The sequence below is a fragment of the Scomber scombrus genome, chromosome 19, assembly GCF_963691925.1.
Source record: "Scomber scombrus chromosome 19, fScoSco1.1, whole genome shotgun sequence".
In the NCBI taxonomy this organism is placed as follows: Eukaryota; Metazoa; Chordata; class Actinopteri; order Scombriformes; family Scombridae; genus Scomber; species Scomber scombrus.
In genome coordinates this window covers 19,132,094-19,151,249 of record NC_084988.1, presented here as the reverse complement: position 1 = coordinate 19,151,249, position 19,156 = coordinate 19,132,094, and the positions used below count along the sequence as shown (strand labels likewise).

Here is a 19,156-nt window from a genome sequence, read left to right as displayed (position 1 = left end):
GTTAAGATACATGTGCCAGCATTAAGACAATATCAATACACGCAAAATCTGATTATTTCCAGTCAAACCAAGAGAAGTGTTTTAATCAGGAACATAATACTCCTTTTGATATAAAATGCTATTACTGTTGCTGACTAGAGTCCCAAAAAATGTCTCCATTAGACATTCACAGTGTAACAGACACACTCAATGCAACAACTTCACAGACGGTGCTGCATTTTCTCAGTTGAGCCTGGCAGTTTGCAACCTATGCATTAGGTTTAGCTGCTTCAGAGCCAATCGCTCTGCTGCTCCACTGGAGTGTCGCCGTCCAGCAGTTCATCCCGCTCTGCAGGCTCGGCCTCAATATCAGTCTCTTGGTCTTGTTGTGGAGGTGGCGTTTGGATTTGAACAGCTCTCTGGATACGCACCTGAAATATTCATCAAATGTTGTTTGATTAAAAGAAAGCTGACTCAGGATGACAAATGCATTACATGACTGCTCTAATTAGTGTCCGGCTTTTGTTGTTTTGTTTTTTTCTTTCTTTCTGTTTATCCAGATGACTACACACCTGCAGTCTCAATGAAAAAAGTACAAAACCTGCAAAAATATCCAATAAAATTAGCCATGAGGTTTAGCTGGTTATTCATAGATAGAGCATTATCGTGGAGAACTTAAGACTTATGATATCTTAAAGTTTACACTTGGAGAAACCTGTCAACTGTGGCCAATAAGCATACAATTCTTGATTCTGGGGCTGTTTTATTCAATTATACTCTATAGCAGTTGTGACAAGAAAAGAAATTTTAAATTATAGACTCGACTGTATCAAAGACTCGTATCATACCTGCCAACACTTATACAATGTGTTTACAATAGTGTTTGAATTTCAGTTTTACATGTAATAAAACATACCATCTTAACATGCTGAAGGTTAAAGAATTGGACCATGAAGCTGCCTGGTAATACATAATTCATACACGAGAACGTTTGAAATCTGACGTGTATATTTTGAAGATGAGGGGTTGCTAAATGCCATGATGGTGAATCTACTGAGCCACTGAATATGAGGTGTGCTTTTTCAGTTTGTTTCAATTTCACCTTCAAGACCAAACTGTTCTCATGTATTGTGATATCCTGAGTTGAGGGACACGGTACCACACTGCCTTGTTCCAGTCTGCTTTTGTCAGCAGGTCCACTGGCTTCCATTTATTGGCTGTATTAAATTCAATGTCACATTGCTATTTGAGGATATTATGAAGCCAGGTCTGTTTACTGTTCAAACTGTGTGATCTGTTAAGTTTATGGCTGCTTTTTTACTACTGGAATGATAACTGGTATGACACAGTAAATGAACATAACTATAACCTATAGGTTGAATAGTTTGTTAGTTTTTTAAAGACATTCATTTATAAACTCAAACAGTACAGGATGTCATTCTGAGTAACAATATCAGTCAGGCTGGAAAATCCTGACTTCTCATGTAAAATGATGCTCCTCTTTAGCAAACCCAGGGTACAATACAGTATTAGTCCCTTGATATGTGATTTTTCAGAATAGTTAACATTTTCTTGTTTTTAAAAAGTTTTAGAAACAGTTTCAACTTCATTTTTCTGCTTTGGAGAACTACCACTGCCTCATTTACATTTATGCAAAAAACATTTTTCATATTCAAAAAAGAAAGCAACTGACTGAAATGATTTACTGACTTCATTTTAACTCTATATGTGACACAACATAGCATGTCATACTAAAGCATCACACACTGCCAGTGTTAAACAATGCAGGCCTGCTAACAGCAGAGCCAGTGAGCAGCTTACCCTCTTCGCCTGGATCGGCCTCTTCCTGCATGGACAGAGGTAGAGGAACGAGGTACAGGCAGCAAAGGAGCGGAAGGAAAACACCATTTCCACCACAGACATAAAGATGAGCGGCACCCACAGAATGATTGTGGTCCCCTGTTTGATGAAAATACATCTGATCACTCAATACTTTTCTTTTTTTTTTGCAGTGTCAAAACTGCTACAAGATGAATAGGCCTCTTTATACTGAACTTACGTATATTCGGGTGGGGTCAAAGGGGCATTCATAAGTGATACTGGAAGAACCAACGTTAGGCTTGGAAAGTTTGCAGTGTGTTAGCAGGCTCCGTCCTTTATGCACAATTGCTGTCACCATTGAAACGGACAAGCCCAAAGTGGAGGCAACTGCCAAGAGACCTGCCAGGAAGCTGAATACCAACAGGACCCACTGCTGTAAGGACAACATGACAGAATAGGATAAGTGTTAAAGATAGATATAGTTGAGTGCTAAAGTGAAAACAGAAAACTTTAAGCTAGTATGTGAAAAACAGTGTCTTTCTATATGTCATATGGAGAAGAAATCACAGGTGAGTATACATTTTGTGAGGCAGCACATCTTATTTAAATCTATGCTTGAATTCCACATTTGCATTTCCGTGTGTATTTCGTCATTTAAACACACGTGCGCACACACACACACACACACTCACACAGGCAAGTTCTAACAGGAGCCAGCAAATGACACATTTGAGTGCCGAACAGAGGGAAACAGTTCTTACCAGAATCCTGTTTTTCTTGTTTTTGGACAGCACAATAGCCAATATTCCACCAATAATTCCCTGAGGAGCACAAGACACATGTTCAGTCAAAACACACATCGCTTTCATCACAGATTATGGAATATCGCTACTTAGATTAACAGACTTTTACACTGTATACACTGCACTGTGATCAGACATGCAGGAACAACCCAAGAAGAAGAAAAATAATTCTCTGAGTGCATCATCAGTGTATGCCACTTACCAACAAGCCTGCCACAATAGCAAGGACATTAGAGATGGCGTAAACCATGGCGCGAGCCTCTTTGTGCGAGGTAACGTGTCTGAGCACAGCGCCGTGCACCAGCGCCCCAAGAAGAAAGTTGACATGGCCCACCAGCACCAGCCCCAAGCCCATCTTCATCAGGGCTTTGTTGTCCTTGAGGCTGGTGCAACATACTCCTATAAGAAGCAGAAATGTGTTATTTTGACCTATCAGCTTTGGGTACTGTGACAAAAATCCACAAAATAAAGAAGGAATTGTTGCATTGTGTGTTCTGTACGATAGCACATATTGTTAGGCTGAAGCAGGTGACTTATGGGCTTAGATTTAGGTAAATACCAGCTGTGTAAGCATCAGTATATGTAGAGAGGAATCAACATGTGATAGAAGATTAAATAAAAAAATATGCTTATATGTTTATTAAATGTGATCTTAAATGTAGAGTTAACTGCTTCTGAGAGCTTGTCTGAGTTGCTTGCAGACTTGTTTGCAGTGTTGTGGGTTTGAGCACTGCAAAAAAAAAAAGCAGGCCAGCGGTTTACAACACCACGATAACACATGAGAATAAAAAGAGTTCACACATATCTGCAACATGGTGTGACTCTGGTGGAGATACAGAGGTGATTTCTGGGGATTTTTTGTTTGTTTGTTTTCTTTCCTCTGAGCAAAGGTGAGAGGAACCCACCCATACAGGGCTATGAAAGACCCCTCCCCCTGCACCATATAGGACAACAGTTTGGGTGGGGTGTTCAAACATTCATTGCCACACTGATCTGGCCTGAGGGGTCAGAGATAGTTAACTACTACTAGTCTATTACATTCAGTCCTTCAGTTGGGTGCTGTGGAGCTGCTCAGTGTTTTTGGTCATAATATTGTTAGTCTAATGTTTGCTGCCATTCAAGTTGTCACATATAGTCACTGTAAACCCTAACAAAAAAACACTATGACCTCATTTAATATGATTTACCAAGTCATGACATCTTTTTAGACTTGATACATATTACTTTGTTTTCTCATAGTTAAACAGCATCATTTCACAGGATTTACTGTAGCTTATCTATACATATCAATTACACCTATTTTCATTATGCTTTCTAATGTCTGATACTTTTAAGTGTTTTTATGTTTATTACAACGATATGGTAAATAGTCCAGTGGCTGCACAAAGCCTATTATTAGCTGAATAAAAACTAAATATCTTTAAGTGAAACTAGTTAACTAAATAGCCTATGATTACATATATGACTCAGTTTGTTGGATTAGCTCCCAATTCATATAAAAAGGACAACAAACAGACATATAAACACAACATTAAGCACATTATGAGCCGTAAATGTGACATATTTCTCCTCTGAGCTCCTTTTACAGTTGCGCAGGCCACGCCTAAAAACTTCCACACGCAACATGCCCACATAGTCTGAAAGCTGACTCAAACACGTATAAAAGTGATCATACCTGTGTATCCCATGGTGGATTATCCGTCCTCTTATACCATACTAGTGCAAAAGTTGTATTAATGACATTTCTGGCAGGTTTTTGACACTCTTTTGTCGGTTCCTTGTCTTCCTCCTTTGGCGGTGCTCACCTGGTTTTACACCGCCTACCTGCACGGAGGCTCCGCCCCACTTCATTCTAGTAAAAGGTAACATACGCACCTTCACTTTTCTAAATGTAGAAGCTTAGCTACACACGTTCTGTTGCTTGGTTACTAAAGTACTACTGCTACTGCCGCCTGTTGATGGCTTAGAAAGATTATTTATCTAATTACTTGAGCTTCATATGATCACTCACTATGTGGCTTAAAGCTAGAGGCTAATATACACACATCCTTACTGATATCCCACATTATGCTCATTATACTGTAATGACTGTTATGATGATGATAGTTGTTGCTTTGTAACAGTACAGTGTACTCTCACCATTACAGATATGTGCCCTCCTGCTTGGGATTTGTCCTCCTTCCCCTTTCTTTCGTTCACTCTTGTTTACATTATATCTTCTTTTTTTTAATTAAATATTTATCTATTCTTTTCTTTTCTTTTTTTAGATTGAGAAAATGAAATTGGAAGAAAATGTAACTTGTGATATATGTAGGCTAGGCCTAAATATGTGACTGAATTCCCACATGAATAGAATTATATAAAAATAGAGTTATCATTACAGTTTTATCTTTAAAGATTATAATACTAGCATGAAATCCTAAAATATCACAAAGTCACAATGCATTAGAAACGGTAGAGGAATATTATAAAATTCATAGTTTTCATTGTCTATGACTTTGATGTGTTATATTAAAATTGAACATGGGAAAGACTGCAGTTACTTAAAATACCATTTACCTAAAAGGAACAAAATAAATGGATTTAACACACACAAAAAATGATCTCAGTTTTCTGCTTTCAGAAATAACATGAACCAAAATCACAATTTTGTAAGTAAGATTTTATTATAACTGCTACATACCTCATGCCTCACAGTAAGAATCACTGTGTGCACTGGTGTTAAAGAGTGAACGTGCTCAGAATCCCATCTTGAATGCAGCATTAGTGCATTAGCATATCAGCCTCGTTAGCTCGATTACCAACACCTGTGCCTCCTTCCACTGCACCTTATCAATGACACACTCAGGCTGCCAGCAACTACAGTGGTTGGACCACTTTGAGTTTTGCAATGGGGACTGTAGAGATATTTCTGTGCCTTTTTGTTGGACATTTTATTCCTGTTCATTCAGTAATACAACAGGATGCTGCATTTCCACAAGCTTTTCCAGCTTTTCCAGGATTTTTTGGAAATGTCCTACACCTTCCATTCAAGCGAAATTTGGATTTCCCTCAATTGAACACCATGTTCAGCTCCTGGCGAACCCCATTCCCTGATTTTCACATGCTTGCTCCTCCAATGATGTCAGTTCCCAAAGTACAGGTTTCTTGTGATAAATCTCAGTTAACTTTGCTGGTTGATAAGAGATTCAACAGTGTCACACTGAATGAAGAGGACATACAGCTGGGTGATGGCTGCAATAGCAACAAAGAACTACCAAACCAATTTGTCTTCACTTACAGCTTTGATAAATGTGGAACTACTCATACGGTAAGCTTACAAAATGATTGCATAGTTTTCTTATTTCTACAGCATTTTTCTAAAACCATCTTATCTCACAGATGCAGAATGGAATTGACGTATACTCCAACTCTCTCCACCTAAATCTCCAAAAACCACTATCAACCCAGAGGCTAATTCCTCATACAGTAGACATCTCCTGCATGACAAAGAGGTGCATCTATTAAGTTAACAAGACATTTATATAACTAAGTGGAATAAATAATAATCCTAAAGCTGAATGCATGTATTTTCAGGTCGAATTCAAACTTCTTTGTCCCGCCTGCACTTCCTGACAAGGGCAGAAGCTTCAACATAAAGGCAATGAATCGTGAGTACAACATGAAACATGCAGTTGGACTCAATTGTATATTTCTGGACATTAAATGCTTTTTTCCTTTTCTCCTGCAGCATCATGGACAAGCACAGCAGAATCCAATATGTATAAAAGAGGCCAGACTGTCAATCTCCAGGTGTCTGCTAAAACCAAGGCTGATCAGAGGCTTTTCATCCAGTCCTGCTTCATCTCTGCATCTCCAGAGCCTCAGACTAAACCTCGACATGCAGTCATATTGAATAAAGGGTAAAGCAGGCAGACAAGTATTCATCTCCACTGTACCATTTTGGTCTTATTCACATGTGATATTGTTGCTCTCTGCCAGGTGCACGGCCCCCCTGGGCTCTCCTCATGCTGTTATACAGTTTGTGGCTTCCGACAGAGCAGATGCGGTTAATGTTGCTCTGAACACCTCGTATCTAATTTCTGAGGTGAGTTTTATATTTTACAATGTGGTTTCACTGTGTTTCTGTTCAGCTGTATGACCATGTGAATTCTTGCTCTTCCTTGAAGATGTACATCCATTGCAGTGTGCTCATCTCAGACCAGGGGGTCACCACTGGCTCTAAAGCCTGCAACTACAACATGATCCAGTCAAGGTATTTGTACAGTCCACACAAACAGTTTTGTGACCCCTGTGTTTTGTTTTTTTTTAATTACTGAGATTTGTTTTTCAGATGGGAGGAGCTAAGTGGAGATGTAGAGGTGTGCAGCTGCTGTAGCTCAAAGTGTAAAGGCCGGTCTGTCAAACACCTTCCAGATGGTTTGTGCTTTGTTTTTGTCTAAAGGTGCAACAAAATGGACTTCTATGGTCCCAAACCGTGACTAACACCAAACCTATCCTTTTCAGATGCAAAGGTTATCAGCACTGGGCCCTTCCGCATTGTAGACAAAGAAGATATTAGTCCTGCACCTTCAGCCTCTGAACCATCCAACATCCCCTTTATTGACTCCATGCAGTCTGATGCTGCAGTGCCTGAGGACCTAATCGTTTCTGGTAGCTCTGTCTCAAGAAGCAAGTTCTCTGATTCACTCTGGTCCTCTCCACCTCAGGGTGTAGTGGTTTTGAGCCAGGACCCTGCTGCTAGGTTGACCGTCTGGCTACCTGGACAGGTGCAGGACACCAAACACAGTGACAATATTGGATCTCAAGTGGTAGACAAGACAGCTCCTTTGCAGCCAAGAGATGTGATATTAAATGACCTTCCTGAGCTGCAGCCTTCAACCACAGACAAGATCAGGGGTGAAAACCCAAATAAACTAGGAAATGAAGTTCCTGTATGGGATATGAATGTTATGGCACTAGTTGATGGATGGGTTATTCCTCCACAACTGAACATGGCAGCTAGTGCAGAGGAATCTCAAAGAAAAAAATGGTTTGGAGGATCTGAGATGTTTGACACAGAAGCTCTACCAATTGAGATAAATATAAATGACCTAATCCAGAATGATTTTAACCAAATGAGAGATGAGCCGGCTCAAAAGCAGACAGATGCAGCTATAATGCACCAAGAGGGAACATATGATGCCCAACCAATAATCCGCTCCAAACTCCAGTTTTCAAAGAGCACAGATGGGTCACAGTCACTGAGTTATGAGGAAGAAATGGTGAAGCAACAAGAGGGAAAAGGTGCAATTGGAAGATTTGGGATGGATGGAATTGAAAGAAAACCGGAGCCCAAACAGAGGGGGCTGCTTTCAGCTTTCCTGAATTTGTTGAGGTACCTATTCTATATTTGTTTTTGCAATGCTGGTATGTTCCCTGCATGTGAACTATTATTAATTGATCTATCTCTTGTCCTCAGGCGCATTGACAGAGCAGAATAATTGCAACATAATGATGACATCAATGAATAAACCTATTGAGCAATAATCCAGTGTGTGCTTCTTTTTTTCTTTTCTTCAGTCTTGTAGCTACATTTAAAAACAAACTCTGCTTAATCAAAACTAAAATAATGAAACATACGGGCTCTCAATAACGGAGATTAATGAAAACCGCTCTAGAGCTTTCTTGTCTTTCCCAAGTTTAGGTGACTTTAAATGTCTTAGCCATCCTTCCAGTGGCTAAGATTGGGTTAAGTCTTAAAGTATCTAAATATATGTATAAATAAACCTTCCAAATAACAACACAAGGCTCTGTACGTCCTGCTTTTCTGATAAAAGCTACTGTAGACGGTTTCCCACCCAGATGTCGCTGTGGGGAGCCTGGCTGTGTAGTTGGGACAGCAGTGTGCGCTCTCCCTTTTACACCGTACACTCGCTCTGCTTTTTTTTTTTTTTTTTTTTCCTATCCTAAATTTGACCCTGGCCACTATTTCCTCCGCACTGCACTGTCTATAAAGTGCCCATGCTTTCCTCACGCAGTCTCTTTCCCCGGCCACAAAACGACCGTGAGTGTCTAACTCACTGTTCTTGAAAAACTTAAATAAAAATACATAAAAAAATATAAAAATCAACAAAATCAAAATAAAAACAAGCACCTTATACTTAAAGAAATACAAACGATTTAAAAAAAAAAAAAAAAGCAAAATCTTAATTTAAAAAAAATAACAGAAACAGGAGGCTCTGGGTCTTTAAAGGAAGAAATACTTCAGAAGACATCGATTATATATCGTAATTTTCCAGGTCTAAACTGGAAAACGATCAGCTGTCTGTAGCTGAGAATTGACGCGCAGCTCGGACCGGGAATACAGCTCATACCGGCTTTATTTTCTGCCTTTTTTTTTTTTTTGAGGGAAGCTCTGCTTTAATTTCTATTGTGAATTCCGAGTTATGAACACAGCGACTGCGAGTTATCCGATGGCTTCTCTTTACGTCGGCGACCTGCACCCCGATATCACGGAGGCTATGCTGTATGAGAAATTCAGCCCAGCCGGACCGGTGCTTTCCATTCGGGTATGCCGAGACATGATCACCCGGCGATCGCTGGGATACGCTTACGTGAACTTCTCCCAGCCCGCTGATGGTAAGAAACGACACATTCACACACACACTGAAGGCGCATTATGCAGTTGGAGCATGTTATTTTGCAGAAATCATGCATGCGGCTTATTTAAAACCCACATGCATCCTTCATATATTGACATTGTCACACATGCTTTCAATGTCAACCCTTAAAACTGCCTATTGGGTAATTCCTGTCTAGCCTACATAATGAAATGCAGGTTCAGAAACACTGCCGGTGCTGACACTGGATTTTTGTTTAATGTAATGTTTTTGTGCTCAAATAGGACAGTCATGGCAGTTGTTCGGTCTAGTTTGAGCAGTCATTTGACCCACATAAGCATGGCCCAGTTCTTTTACACTCCTGGTAATATATTTGAATACTACAGTTAAAGCGCCCACCACATGCAGAGTTGACTTATGTTTAACAGTTAGCTGTGAACTCATTCAAATCAGTTCATATCAATTACAACACTGCATGTAGGATTTTTATTTTTTTTAATTCAACCCAAATGACCCACTTCTGCTCCTATTTAAAGGGACCAATGAGTGAATTTAATTCCCATTGCCCTCTGCTGCTGTATTTTTACTGAAAGCAAGAAAAGGGACAAGCACAGCTGAACAATGACCCCTGAACTGCCTGCTTGACATGCCAAGCCATGTGTATATTGTTTGGTGTAGTATCAAGGACTTGATCCGGTTTCTATTTGGATTTAATCCCATCTTTATTTTTCAAACAGATTGAAAATGAATTTAATTATGTAACAGGGCTATCCTGAGAAGATATTGCTGATAGTTAATCTGTTAGGACTTGATGCTTAAATGTGCATGTCTGTCAAATGTGTCAAAGTGTTTTTAAGTGACTTATGTTAACGCTTTTCCTTTCACAGTCAATGGTATGGAAGTGTTGAGCAATAGTAGCAGGTGTTGTGGTTGTTTACATTGTGTGGACTTTTTTCTGCCTCTGGTATCAACGTTAAACACCTGTCACAATGTATCTGTGCCCGAGTCAGTTACCAAAAGCTGGAGTAATGATAGGGTCCAACTGGCTTGCTTCCAGAAATTTGGTATCGTTCGCTTGAGTAAACGTAAGAGGAGCCACAAGTGAGAAGACACCATTTGTTGTTGAAGGTGTAGACGTGGGGGGTGGTGGCTGTTATTGAGTATTTAAATGGATACTAGGCCCATGCCTGTGGGGCAATAGCCTGACAAAAAAACACAAACCCACTGATACAGCTTTTGCAAAATATACTTGAAGAACTGTACCATGATAGGCCAGAGAATTTCATGGAAAGCAAAGCTGTTGTCGAGGTTTATCACAAAGTCCCGTGGATTTCTACATGTCATAGCTGCATGTGTAAGCGCTCACGAGACCTGTTGTTACTCATCTAAGCATTCTAGTTGAATGTGTCTCTTCCCCATCAATGGTAGATAATGCTCCACTCACAGCCCATGCCAACACATACCTCCCAGGACCCCTCTCTAATTATAGAACATCTTTCTGAGCAGCCCAAAATTTGCCTGCTCCGTAATAACTTCCTCATAGAAATGGTTAACAGTAAAGAGGAGTACAATGCATTTCGAATCCATTGTTGTTTACATTTTATTACACCGAGTGCTTCACAGAAGCATGCACCATTCTAAATCACACCAGCTACTATATGAATAATCCTTGTGTGTTACAACAATAATTTTGCCTTTTTAAAGCCAAGAGTCCCTCTGTGAACCCTCTGGAAGTCCACATGTTTGACAGCGATCACACCTTCTCTCAGCACACGAGTTGTAAAGTACAATTGCAAGCCAAACTGCTGATGCCAGCAGACGCAAGGCAGCTCTGTTTTGTTTACCAGACATTTTTAGCTGGACAGCCTGGCCTGTGTGTGTATGTGTGTATGTGTGTGTGTGTGTTACTGTGGAGTGACTGAACAAAAGGATGTTTGGCATGTGTGCCCACATAAGAGCCTATCCTATATAAGAGTTAAAGCAACAGAGAGAGTGTAAATTCAACCTTAAACAGAGCAGAAAGACCACAGATTGATTTGATTGATGTGAAAAAAACTTGTGAACTTTTTATCTTAACACCACAGTTTAGGCCTGTTTGTGTTATCAGAGGGCCTACTGCACTGCTACTACAGCGGGCCTCGGTGGGACGTGGCCCAGTAGCATGTGGTACGTAAGAGAAGAGGGCCATGTGTTCCCTGCTTGCCCATGCAGCTGCCCCCACACATGTCCCAGCTGTTCATAGAAAGCTCATCAGCCACATGGTCTACTGCAGTATCTTACCCATGTTACACGTGCCTTGGTAATGGCCTGGCAGCAGGGATTCTTCATTGTGGTACGCATCGCACAGGGAGACAAAGTGTTTTAATATACTCCACTGTAACCTTGTGTTATTTTAGTGGAGTGCTGTGTTTGTGGTTATAACAAAAGCACCATGATACTGGCAGAGTAGCAGTCTGGTGTGAGAGTGCTACAGTACAGCACAGGTTATCCATGATGTATTGAAACATGATATGCAGCATACATTTACTGACTATATGTTTTCAAGCTTGTGGTTCCATGTAAACAACCAGCCATGACCTTTCCCTCCGCCTGTCTGCCCATCCTCCCCCACCAGCTGAGAGAGCCCTGGACACCATGAACTTTGACGTGGTGAAAGGGAAGCCAATCAGAATCATGTGGTCCCAAAGAGACCCTTCCCTCAGGAAGTCTGGAGTGGGCAACGTGTTCATCAAGAACCTCGACAAGTCCATAGACAACAAAGCCCTGTATGACACCTTCTCTGCCTTTGGCAACATCCTCTCCTGCAAGGTAGAGTTGTCATAAATTAAGTTTGACAATTTTGGGAATTGTGCTTATTTGCTTTCTTGCAGAGCAATAAATGAGAAGATCAACACCACTCTCATATTACATGTACATTAGGTATGAAGCTTCGGCCAGCAGGAGGTTAGGTGGGGAAACAGCTTGCCTGACTGTCTGAAGAGAGCAAAATGCACTTGCCAGAAGTTTTTAAAGTCACCAAGAAATAAAGTACACAAACTCTAAAACTACAAAATGTTATTTTCACACTTGGCTTTTTGAGATTTTGTAGAGGTGCTGATAGGCATGTTACATCTCCTTTGGAAATAGCCAGGCTTGCTGTTTCCCTGTTTTACAGTCTTTATGCTAAACTAAGATAACTTGTCACTGGCCATAGCTTCATATTTAACAGGCTGAGAAGCAAAGAACCGTTATTTCCAAAATGTTACACTGTCATCTGTGTAAAGCAATAATGAATATTTGTTCTGAGTTTGTTAAACTACAGAACAACGTGTTATTAACCACCCAGCCAAATTTGAATGATTAAAACATTCACCGGTAATATAAAATTAGGTGTGTGGAAAAATAAGCAGTAGTCTCTGTTCTGAAACACTGGGGGCACTGAAAGCATGGCTCAACCCTCTGAGTTAACAATGCTCATACCAAACTCCAGTATAAAAATACACAATTTTAAATAGGCCTTGTTTTTAGGTGTAAGTCAAGCAGAATGGGTGATATTTTAAAAATAAAGTCAGGTTAGGAGACACTTTTTAATTCGGCACATATTTTGTAGGTAAACATGGGTTTTTTCTGGAAAAAAAGTTAACTTAAATGACTAGTTAACAAATCAATCTATCACCAATAATCATTATCTTCAGTTATTGTCCGGTGCACTTACAGTTACTCACTTCTCTGCCAAAATGTCCTTGGCAGCTCCATTGTGGCCATCCCCCTTGAAACAATTGCCTCTCACACTGTGCTTTTTGGTGATGTGCTGCCCGGCAGATGTCACCACCGGCCGCACAGCTGGTGCTGTCGGCACTGCATACATTTTTTGTATGAGTTTACCCGTCCTCCCAGCTGAACAGCCGGTACTGAAGTTGAAACCACTCGCGGCTCCAACCATCAATGGATGTTTCAGCCGGGTTTAAAATAACTCCTTGAGCACTAACGCTGACTGAAAATGGCCCCATTTACAAGAGATTATCCAAAGTCAATCCCATTTGTCTCCGATGAAAGTTTGTAAAACTACCTGGTGTAAAAAAAAGTGACTGTGTTCGTGCACTCTAGTGTTTATATGGTGCATGGTGGAGGGTGTTGTACTAGTAACATCTCTGTGACACCAAGCAACCATTTCAGACCTGCCCAAAAAATCCTGAACATAGAAATTGTGAGAAACAGTTTAATGCTTCACAATTTAGTACTATATAGTTCACTTTTCACTACTATTCAACTATAGTTCTCTTTTCACGCTTTCAGCAATTATTTTCTAACATGTATAATGTGTTTCAAAAGAAATCTCTGATTTTCCTTTAAGTGGATTTTTAAGCCGAGCATGAAGCCTCTAATTTAGCATATTTACACAATTGTCTTCCTGTGCTCCAGGTGGTGTGTGATGAAAATGGTTCCAAAGGCTACGCATTTGTCCACTTTGAGACCCAGGATGCTGCTGACCGTGCCATTGAGAAGATGAACGGCATGCTTCTGAATGACCGCAAGGTGTGAGTGTCCGATTATCTAGGTGCTGGGGACAAAGGGGGTTCATTGTTGCCTGTGTTTTTGAAAGACTTAAGAAGAATTTAGCTTGACTTTTACAGTGATTGATAGTATATATTAAAGTCATTGTGATGTTGAAAGTCCAGATGTAAATGGTGTAGTACTTATTGAAAGTATGGTGATCATTGCAATAGCTTATGTTTATTAAAATTGATCAATTTATTGTCCATTTGTAACTTCTGTTCTATACTTGTGATGAGTGACCTGATGTTTTGTGTCTTTTTTCGGTTGGTGAGTTTGTGTGTAAATAATATGACTAATAAGCTCATCTCTCACTATCGCCAGTATGAAGATAACCTCTAAACTGAAAGATAATAAACTACTAAACTTTTACTTACTCTTATCTTTCCTACCAGACGCATTTTCTGTTGCCTCATTTATCCACTCGCTGGTCACATCGTCTTAGAGTGTTTGTGTGTGTGTGTGTATGACCACGCTTGTGTGTTTTAGTGATGGATCGAATGCAGGAATGCAATACTGGATGGCAGAAGGGGAGAGGTCGTCATAGCAAGGTATATAAGATCATTTGGTCCTCCTCAGCTTTCCTTTCTACTGTGAGACTCTGTCCCTACATCCCTCTCCATCCACCTCCTCATCAAGTTTTGGACCAAGAATTAAGATGGTTGTCACTGTGTTGTCAAGCATGCCAACGTATCTGCCTGCCTCTGGTGATATTAACAGCAATTGAATGGTTTTTCATTGTTTACCCCAGGAATGACAATTCACATGATGAAATGTCGCTGTGACTTGTCTCGTGAATGTTGTCCCTGTTTTTGTAAAATAATGTACTGGATTGTTTTAGTTTTTTTTTTTTTTTTACTGAACATGATCGGGTGGTCAGGTCTTCATGTCATTGCGGAACTTCGGTTTGGAAAAAGGAGGTCAAAAGAGATGGATCCTGGTTTGCTTTCCCAGCTCAGTCAGAACTGTTTTACAAGAGTGTGTATTGTTGCTCTTCCTCTATCCTCAGATTCGTGGGTCGTTTCAAATCTCGCAAGGAACGGGAGGCTGAACTTGGTGCCAAAGCCAAGGAGTTTACCAATGTCTACATCAAGAACTTTGGGGACGATATGGATGACGAACGACTAAAGGAACTTTTTGACAAATATGGTAATCTGACTAGATGAATGTTTATTGCTCTAATCTTTAATGTAGTCTGGTTCTGCTGTATTTCATGCATATGGCTGACCTTTAACCCCTACAGGCAAAACACTCAGCGTGAAGGTTATGACAGACCCCACTGGCAAATCCAGAGGCTTCGGATTCGTTAGTTATGAGAAACATGAGGATGCTAACAAGGTACTTTAGTCTCATGGAAATGTATCAGGTCTGTCTTTATCCGTTATAAATTCCCTCTGATAATAATGGCTTTAATGGCTTGATCCATAGGCTGTAGAGGACATGAATGGCACCGAACTCAATGGCAAGACAGTGTTTGTAGGCAGAGCTCAGAAAAAAATGGAGCGCCAGGCAGAGCTGAAGAGGAAATTTGAGCTGCTGAAACAAGAAAGGATCAGTCGTTATCAGGTCTGCAGAAACTAAGCCTTTAATATATAGTCAGTCTTTTTACAGTACAGTTACAGTATCTCAGTTAAACTGCTAGCTACATCATAACTGTTTGTCTTTGATTTCAGGGTGTTAATCTCTACATTAAGAACCTTGATGACACCATAGACGATGAAAAACTGCGTAAGGAGTTCTCTCCATTCGGTTCCATTACAAGTGCCAAGGTGAGAGGGATCAAACAGATGGCACAATGCATTATCACTTGATAAATGTAATTGCATTATAAATATAGCAGCAGTGTTGTATGTTTGAAATTAACCAGAAACAAACTTTATATATTTTAGGTGATGCTGGAGGAGGGTCGCTCCAAAGGCTTTGGCTTCGTCTGCTTCTCCTCCCCCGAGGAGGCCACCAAAGCTGTGACTGAGATGAATGGACGTATCGTTGGCTCCAAACCCCTCTACGTGGCTCTTGCTCAGCGCAAAGAAGAGCGCAAAGCCCACCTCACCAACCAGTACATGCAGCGTATTGCTGGCATGAGGGCCATGCCGGCTAACGCCATCATTAATCAGTTCCAGCCCACCAGTGGCTACTTCATGCCAGCTGTGCCACAGGTGTGAAAATCAAAGTCTGAGTTGGTGTGCATATTAAAGTAGCTATAATTCAAATGTTTATTCTAAAAAATGATCACATGACTATGTGGTTGCTCATATAAATGTACCCACACAAAATTATCATGACATTCTGCAGTTCCTGTCAGGTTTCCCATCAAGTATCGGTGTCTTTCAGGTCACTTTTTTGGTTTTCTGGTCCACAGCATTTTTTGGGTCACAGTCATCAATATACAAAAAAACCCCCAAACAAACAAACAAACAAAAAGAACACTGTACACTATCTGCCCAGCACCAGAAGGCAGACTGGAGTTAGCATTTCCTACAAGTTATCATAGACCAAAAACAGAGGTTAAAGGAGACTGAATATTTGGACATGCACCCACGGGCACAAAAGTGACAAATGAATGATAATGTTGCATGGTGTCTGCTGGGTGTGTACATATGCAACAGTTTGCTAATAAGTTCGTCAGATCAACTCTTAGCTGTAAATAAGTGTAGTTTTTACAGCTTATTCTGCTGCCCAGGTGGCCAAAAAAACAGTTAACGTGAGTTTAAAATAATATGTTAGGATGATCACACTTTCATATTTGGGGTTAGGTTTAGACTGTTATTTTTTGTTTGTTTGTTTGTTTATTTTAAGGGTATTCACTAAAGTGATTTCAATAGGGTATGATTTTAATGCCTCTCTTGTGCCCACCAGGCCCAGAATAGGACTACATACTATGCACCAAATCAGCTGGCCCAAATGCGACCCAACCCCAGGTGGCAGCAACAAGGTGGTAGAGGTCAAGGTGAGCACATGGGACCGGGGCATCTGTCTTGCATGTGTAGTAAATCTATAATTACTTATCCGACATTATAGATATACTATGAAAGACCACATGTTAAGCAGTTGTGTTTTGTACCTAACTTATTCTTTTTCTCCTTGCATCTGTCACTCTCAGGTGGTTTCCAGGGGATACCCAACTCACTGCGTCAGCCAGGCCCACGCGCCAGCCTGAGACATATGACTCCTAGTGGCAGCGCACAGGGCCCACGAGGTGTGTTCAACTTATTGACTTTGACTTTAGCTTTTTTGTGTCATTACATTTAGAGACATTTTACAGTTAAGTGTTCAAAAGTGATTAGCAATACACTGTGTAAATCTGATTCCTTTTTTCCTCCCGTCTGCTAGCTACTGGCCAGACCATGGGTCCTCGTCCTTCAATGGGAGTCCCTGGACCTCGGGCTATGCCTCCTTACAAATATGCCACCGGTGTGCGTAACCCCAACCCCCAGGTGGTACAACCTATTGCCTTACAGCAGGTATGACTAAAAAGCCAATCACATCTTGTTTTGCTGTCATATCTAGCCTCCAACCCATAAATATTTTTCTTTACTATGTCTTTAATTTGTGCCTGTCAGGCTCAGCCAGCGGTGCACGTTCAGGGCCAGGAGCCTCTTACAGCCTCCATGCTGGCTGCTGCACCACCTCAGGAGCAGAAGCAGATGCTAGGTAAGACTCCCATATCTGAATGAATGGACCGTAATGCTTTTCAGATTGTATTTGGTTGTTTTATTCTACTTCACTTCATTGTTTTATTTCAGGGGAACGTCTGTTTCCACTGATTCAGGGCATGCATGCTAACCTGGCAGGCAAGATCACGGGCATGCTGCTGGAGATTGACAACTCTGAACTGCTGCATATGCTGGAGTCTCATGAATCTCTGCGCTCAAAGGTACACTTTCTCCATCTTTTGTTGTCACACTAAGAAGATGTGTCTGTTATCCAAGCGCTTACACTGCATTGCTGTAACATCTTTTTCAGGTGGAAGAAGCCGTTGCAGTGCTACAGGCCCACCAGGCAAAGAAAGATGCCACCCAGAAAGTGGGCAGCATGGCTCCTACTGCTGCTGCTGCCACTTCCTGAAGACTGTGTACTGTATTAGATTGGTATGATAATACATCATCAGTCAGTTATTGGTTATGACATTATCCAAGCAAGTTTTTTGGCACTAATAAAAGTAACTGTGTTGTTTCAGGTCACAGAGAAATGAGCAGAGATGGGGAGAGACACACAACACTGACTCCAGACGACTGAGTCCTCTGAACGATTATGCAAAAACAAAAACTGAGAAAAAAAAAGGAAAATGTAATTTTAAAATATACTTGAACATTTTGAAAAATATTACAGTTCATAATTTTCTAGTTCTGTAATACTTTTAAACTGCATACCAAAAGCAATAATGCGAATGAGTCTTGAATTAAGGTCCTTCACTTTGTGGCGAAGGAGAGAAATCTGTTTTCTAAAAAGGAAAATGAGCCTTGTTCTTTTCCTTTGCTTGAAAGTTTTATGTTTGGTTTGAAATGATGGACTCCTCCATCCCATCGTGTTATCATAGGTGTATGATTATTCTCAATAAAGGGATGATTTATCAAGGTTACCACTCTTGTGTTATTTTGATTACATGTTGTCTATTGTCTTCTGATCCAAGTGTGTATTTGTGTATCTAACAAACATTAGTCAGTGGTGTGCATAGACATTTTCAAAGGCAGTGTTAACAAACAAAAAGCATAACTCAGTTTCGTACAGACGGTCAAAGCAGGTTTAGGGTAAGAGTCGGGGCACCAGAGGGGAAGCACAAACAATATAATGTTGAAATTATATTGCTAAATTCATATGATTTGTTACCTCTTTGGCCACATGATTATGATGCACTAAAGACAAAAAGGTCAGGGATAGATGTGTCTTGAAATTTTTTGAAAATTATAGATAAATGTGTTTGTTATTAAACTATTTTGATATGTTTTGATATTAAGCTCTGAAATCAGTAGTGATATATTTATGTTGAATTTATATACATACATCATACATTGCATAAAAACTATCAAAATACGTATGATCACGTTGTAATAAAATACAATTCTGCACATGGTAATTTTATGCTCAAACTGTCATTCAAAAGTTGAATTAGCCAACATGGGAAATAACAGCCATAGAGGACACGTGGTCTGTGAAACGAAAAAAAATAATGACGTTAAAGAGCTTGAATATAGAGAAAGCAGAAAATCAGTGTAGCAAGAAAACACAGAGCATGATGAACTTTCCCTGCATTAAAGTAATGATAATAAATAAGATGAATTATGACTGATAGAAACAGGTGTTGTGATGTGGCTGCTGCAGGAGTTCTTCGACAGGGGGCGCTGCAGAGGAGTAAAGCACAGCAGCGGGCTGTAGTTTCCACTGACGACAAACTGCTGCGGTCAAAGTTGAAGGGTT

At 40.4% G+C, this 19,156-nt stretch overlaps 2 protein-coding genes across 2 annotated transcripts; one reads left to right on the top strand and one right to left on the bottom strand.

Moving 5' to 3' along the window:
• Positions 1-221: 221 nt before the first annotated feature.
• Positions 222-4,390, bottom strand: tmem54a (transmembrane protein 54a). The gene is made up of 6 exons (XM_062440775.1): positions 4,279-4,390; positions 2,806-3,002; positions 2,562-2,621; positions 2,039-2,233; positions 1,801-1,938; positions 222-410 (listed from the first exon to the last, which is right to left on the bottom strand). The coding sequence occupies exons 1-6, from the start codon at positions 4,289-4,291 to the stop codon at positions 270-272; spliced, it is 744 nt and encodes a 247-aa protein (XP_062296759.1). The 5' UTR covers positions 4,292-4,390; the 3' UTR covers positions 222-269.
• A 4,247-nt stretch (positions 4,391-8,637) lies between these two features.
• On the top strand, positions 8,638-18,320 carry pabpc4 (poly(A) binding protein, cytoplasmic 4 (inducible form)). Its single transcript, XM_062439764.1, has 15 exons — positions 8,638-9,224; positions 11,820-12,013; positions 13,607-13,722; positions 14,748-14,887; positions 14,982-15,076; positions 15,167-15,304; positions 15,412-15,507; positions 15,628-15,897; positions 16,598-16,688; positions 16,842-16,937; positions 17,072-17,202; positions 17,302-17,392; positions 17,485-17,615; positions 17,705-17,829; positions 17,919-18,320. Exons 1-14 carry the CDS (start codon positions 9,032-9,034, stop codon positions 17,804-17,806), a joined length of 1,884 nt encoding a protein of 627 aa, XP_062295748.1. The 5' UTR covers positions 8,638-9,031; the 3' UTR covers positions 17,807-17,829; positions 17,919-18,320.
• Positions 18,321-19,156: the final 836 nt, after the last annotated feature.

Coding starts and splice junctions, on each gene's coding strand:
- tmem54a (XM_062440775.1), bottom strand. Junction 2,234..2,561: donor ACAAGAAAAACAGGATTCTG/GTAAGAACTGTT, acceptor TTGTCCTTACAG/CAGTGGGTCCTGTTGGTATT. Junction 1,939..2,038: donor TTGACCCCACCCGAATATAC/GTAAGTTCAGTA, acceptor TTCATCAAACAG/GGGACCACAATCATTCTGTG.
- pabpc4 (XM_062439764.1), top strand. CDS start 9,032: ATGAACACAGCGACTGCGAGTTATCCGATGGCTTCTCTTTACGTCGGC. Junction 15,077..15,166: donor AACATGAGGATGCTAACAAG/GTACTTTAGTCT, acceptor CTTGATCCATAG/GCTGTAGAGGACATGAATGG. Junction 15,898..16,597: donor TCATGCCAGCTGTGCCACAG/GTGTGAAAATCA, acceptor TGTGCCCACCAG/GCCCAGAATAGGACTACATA.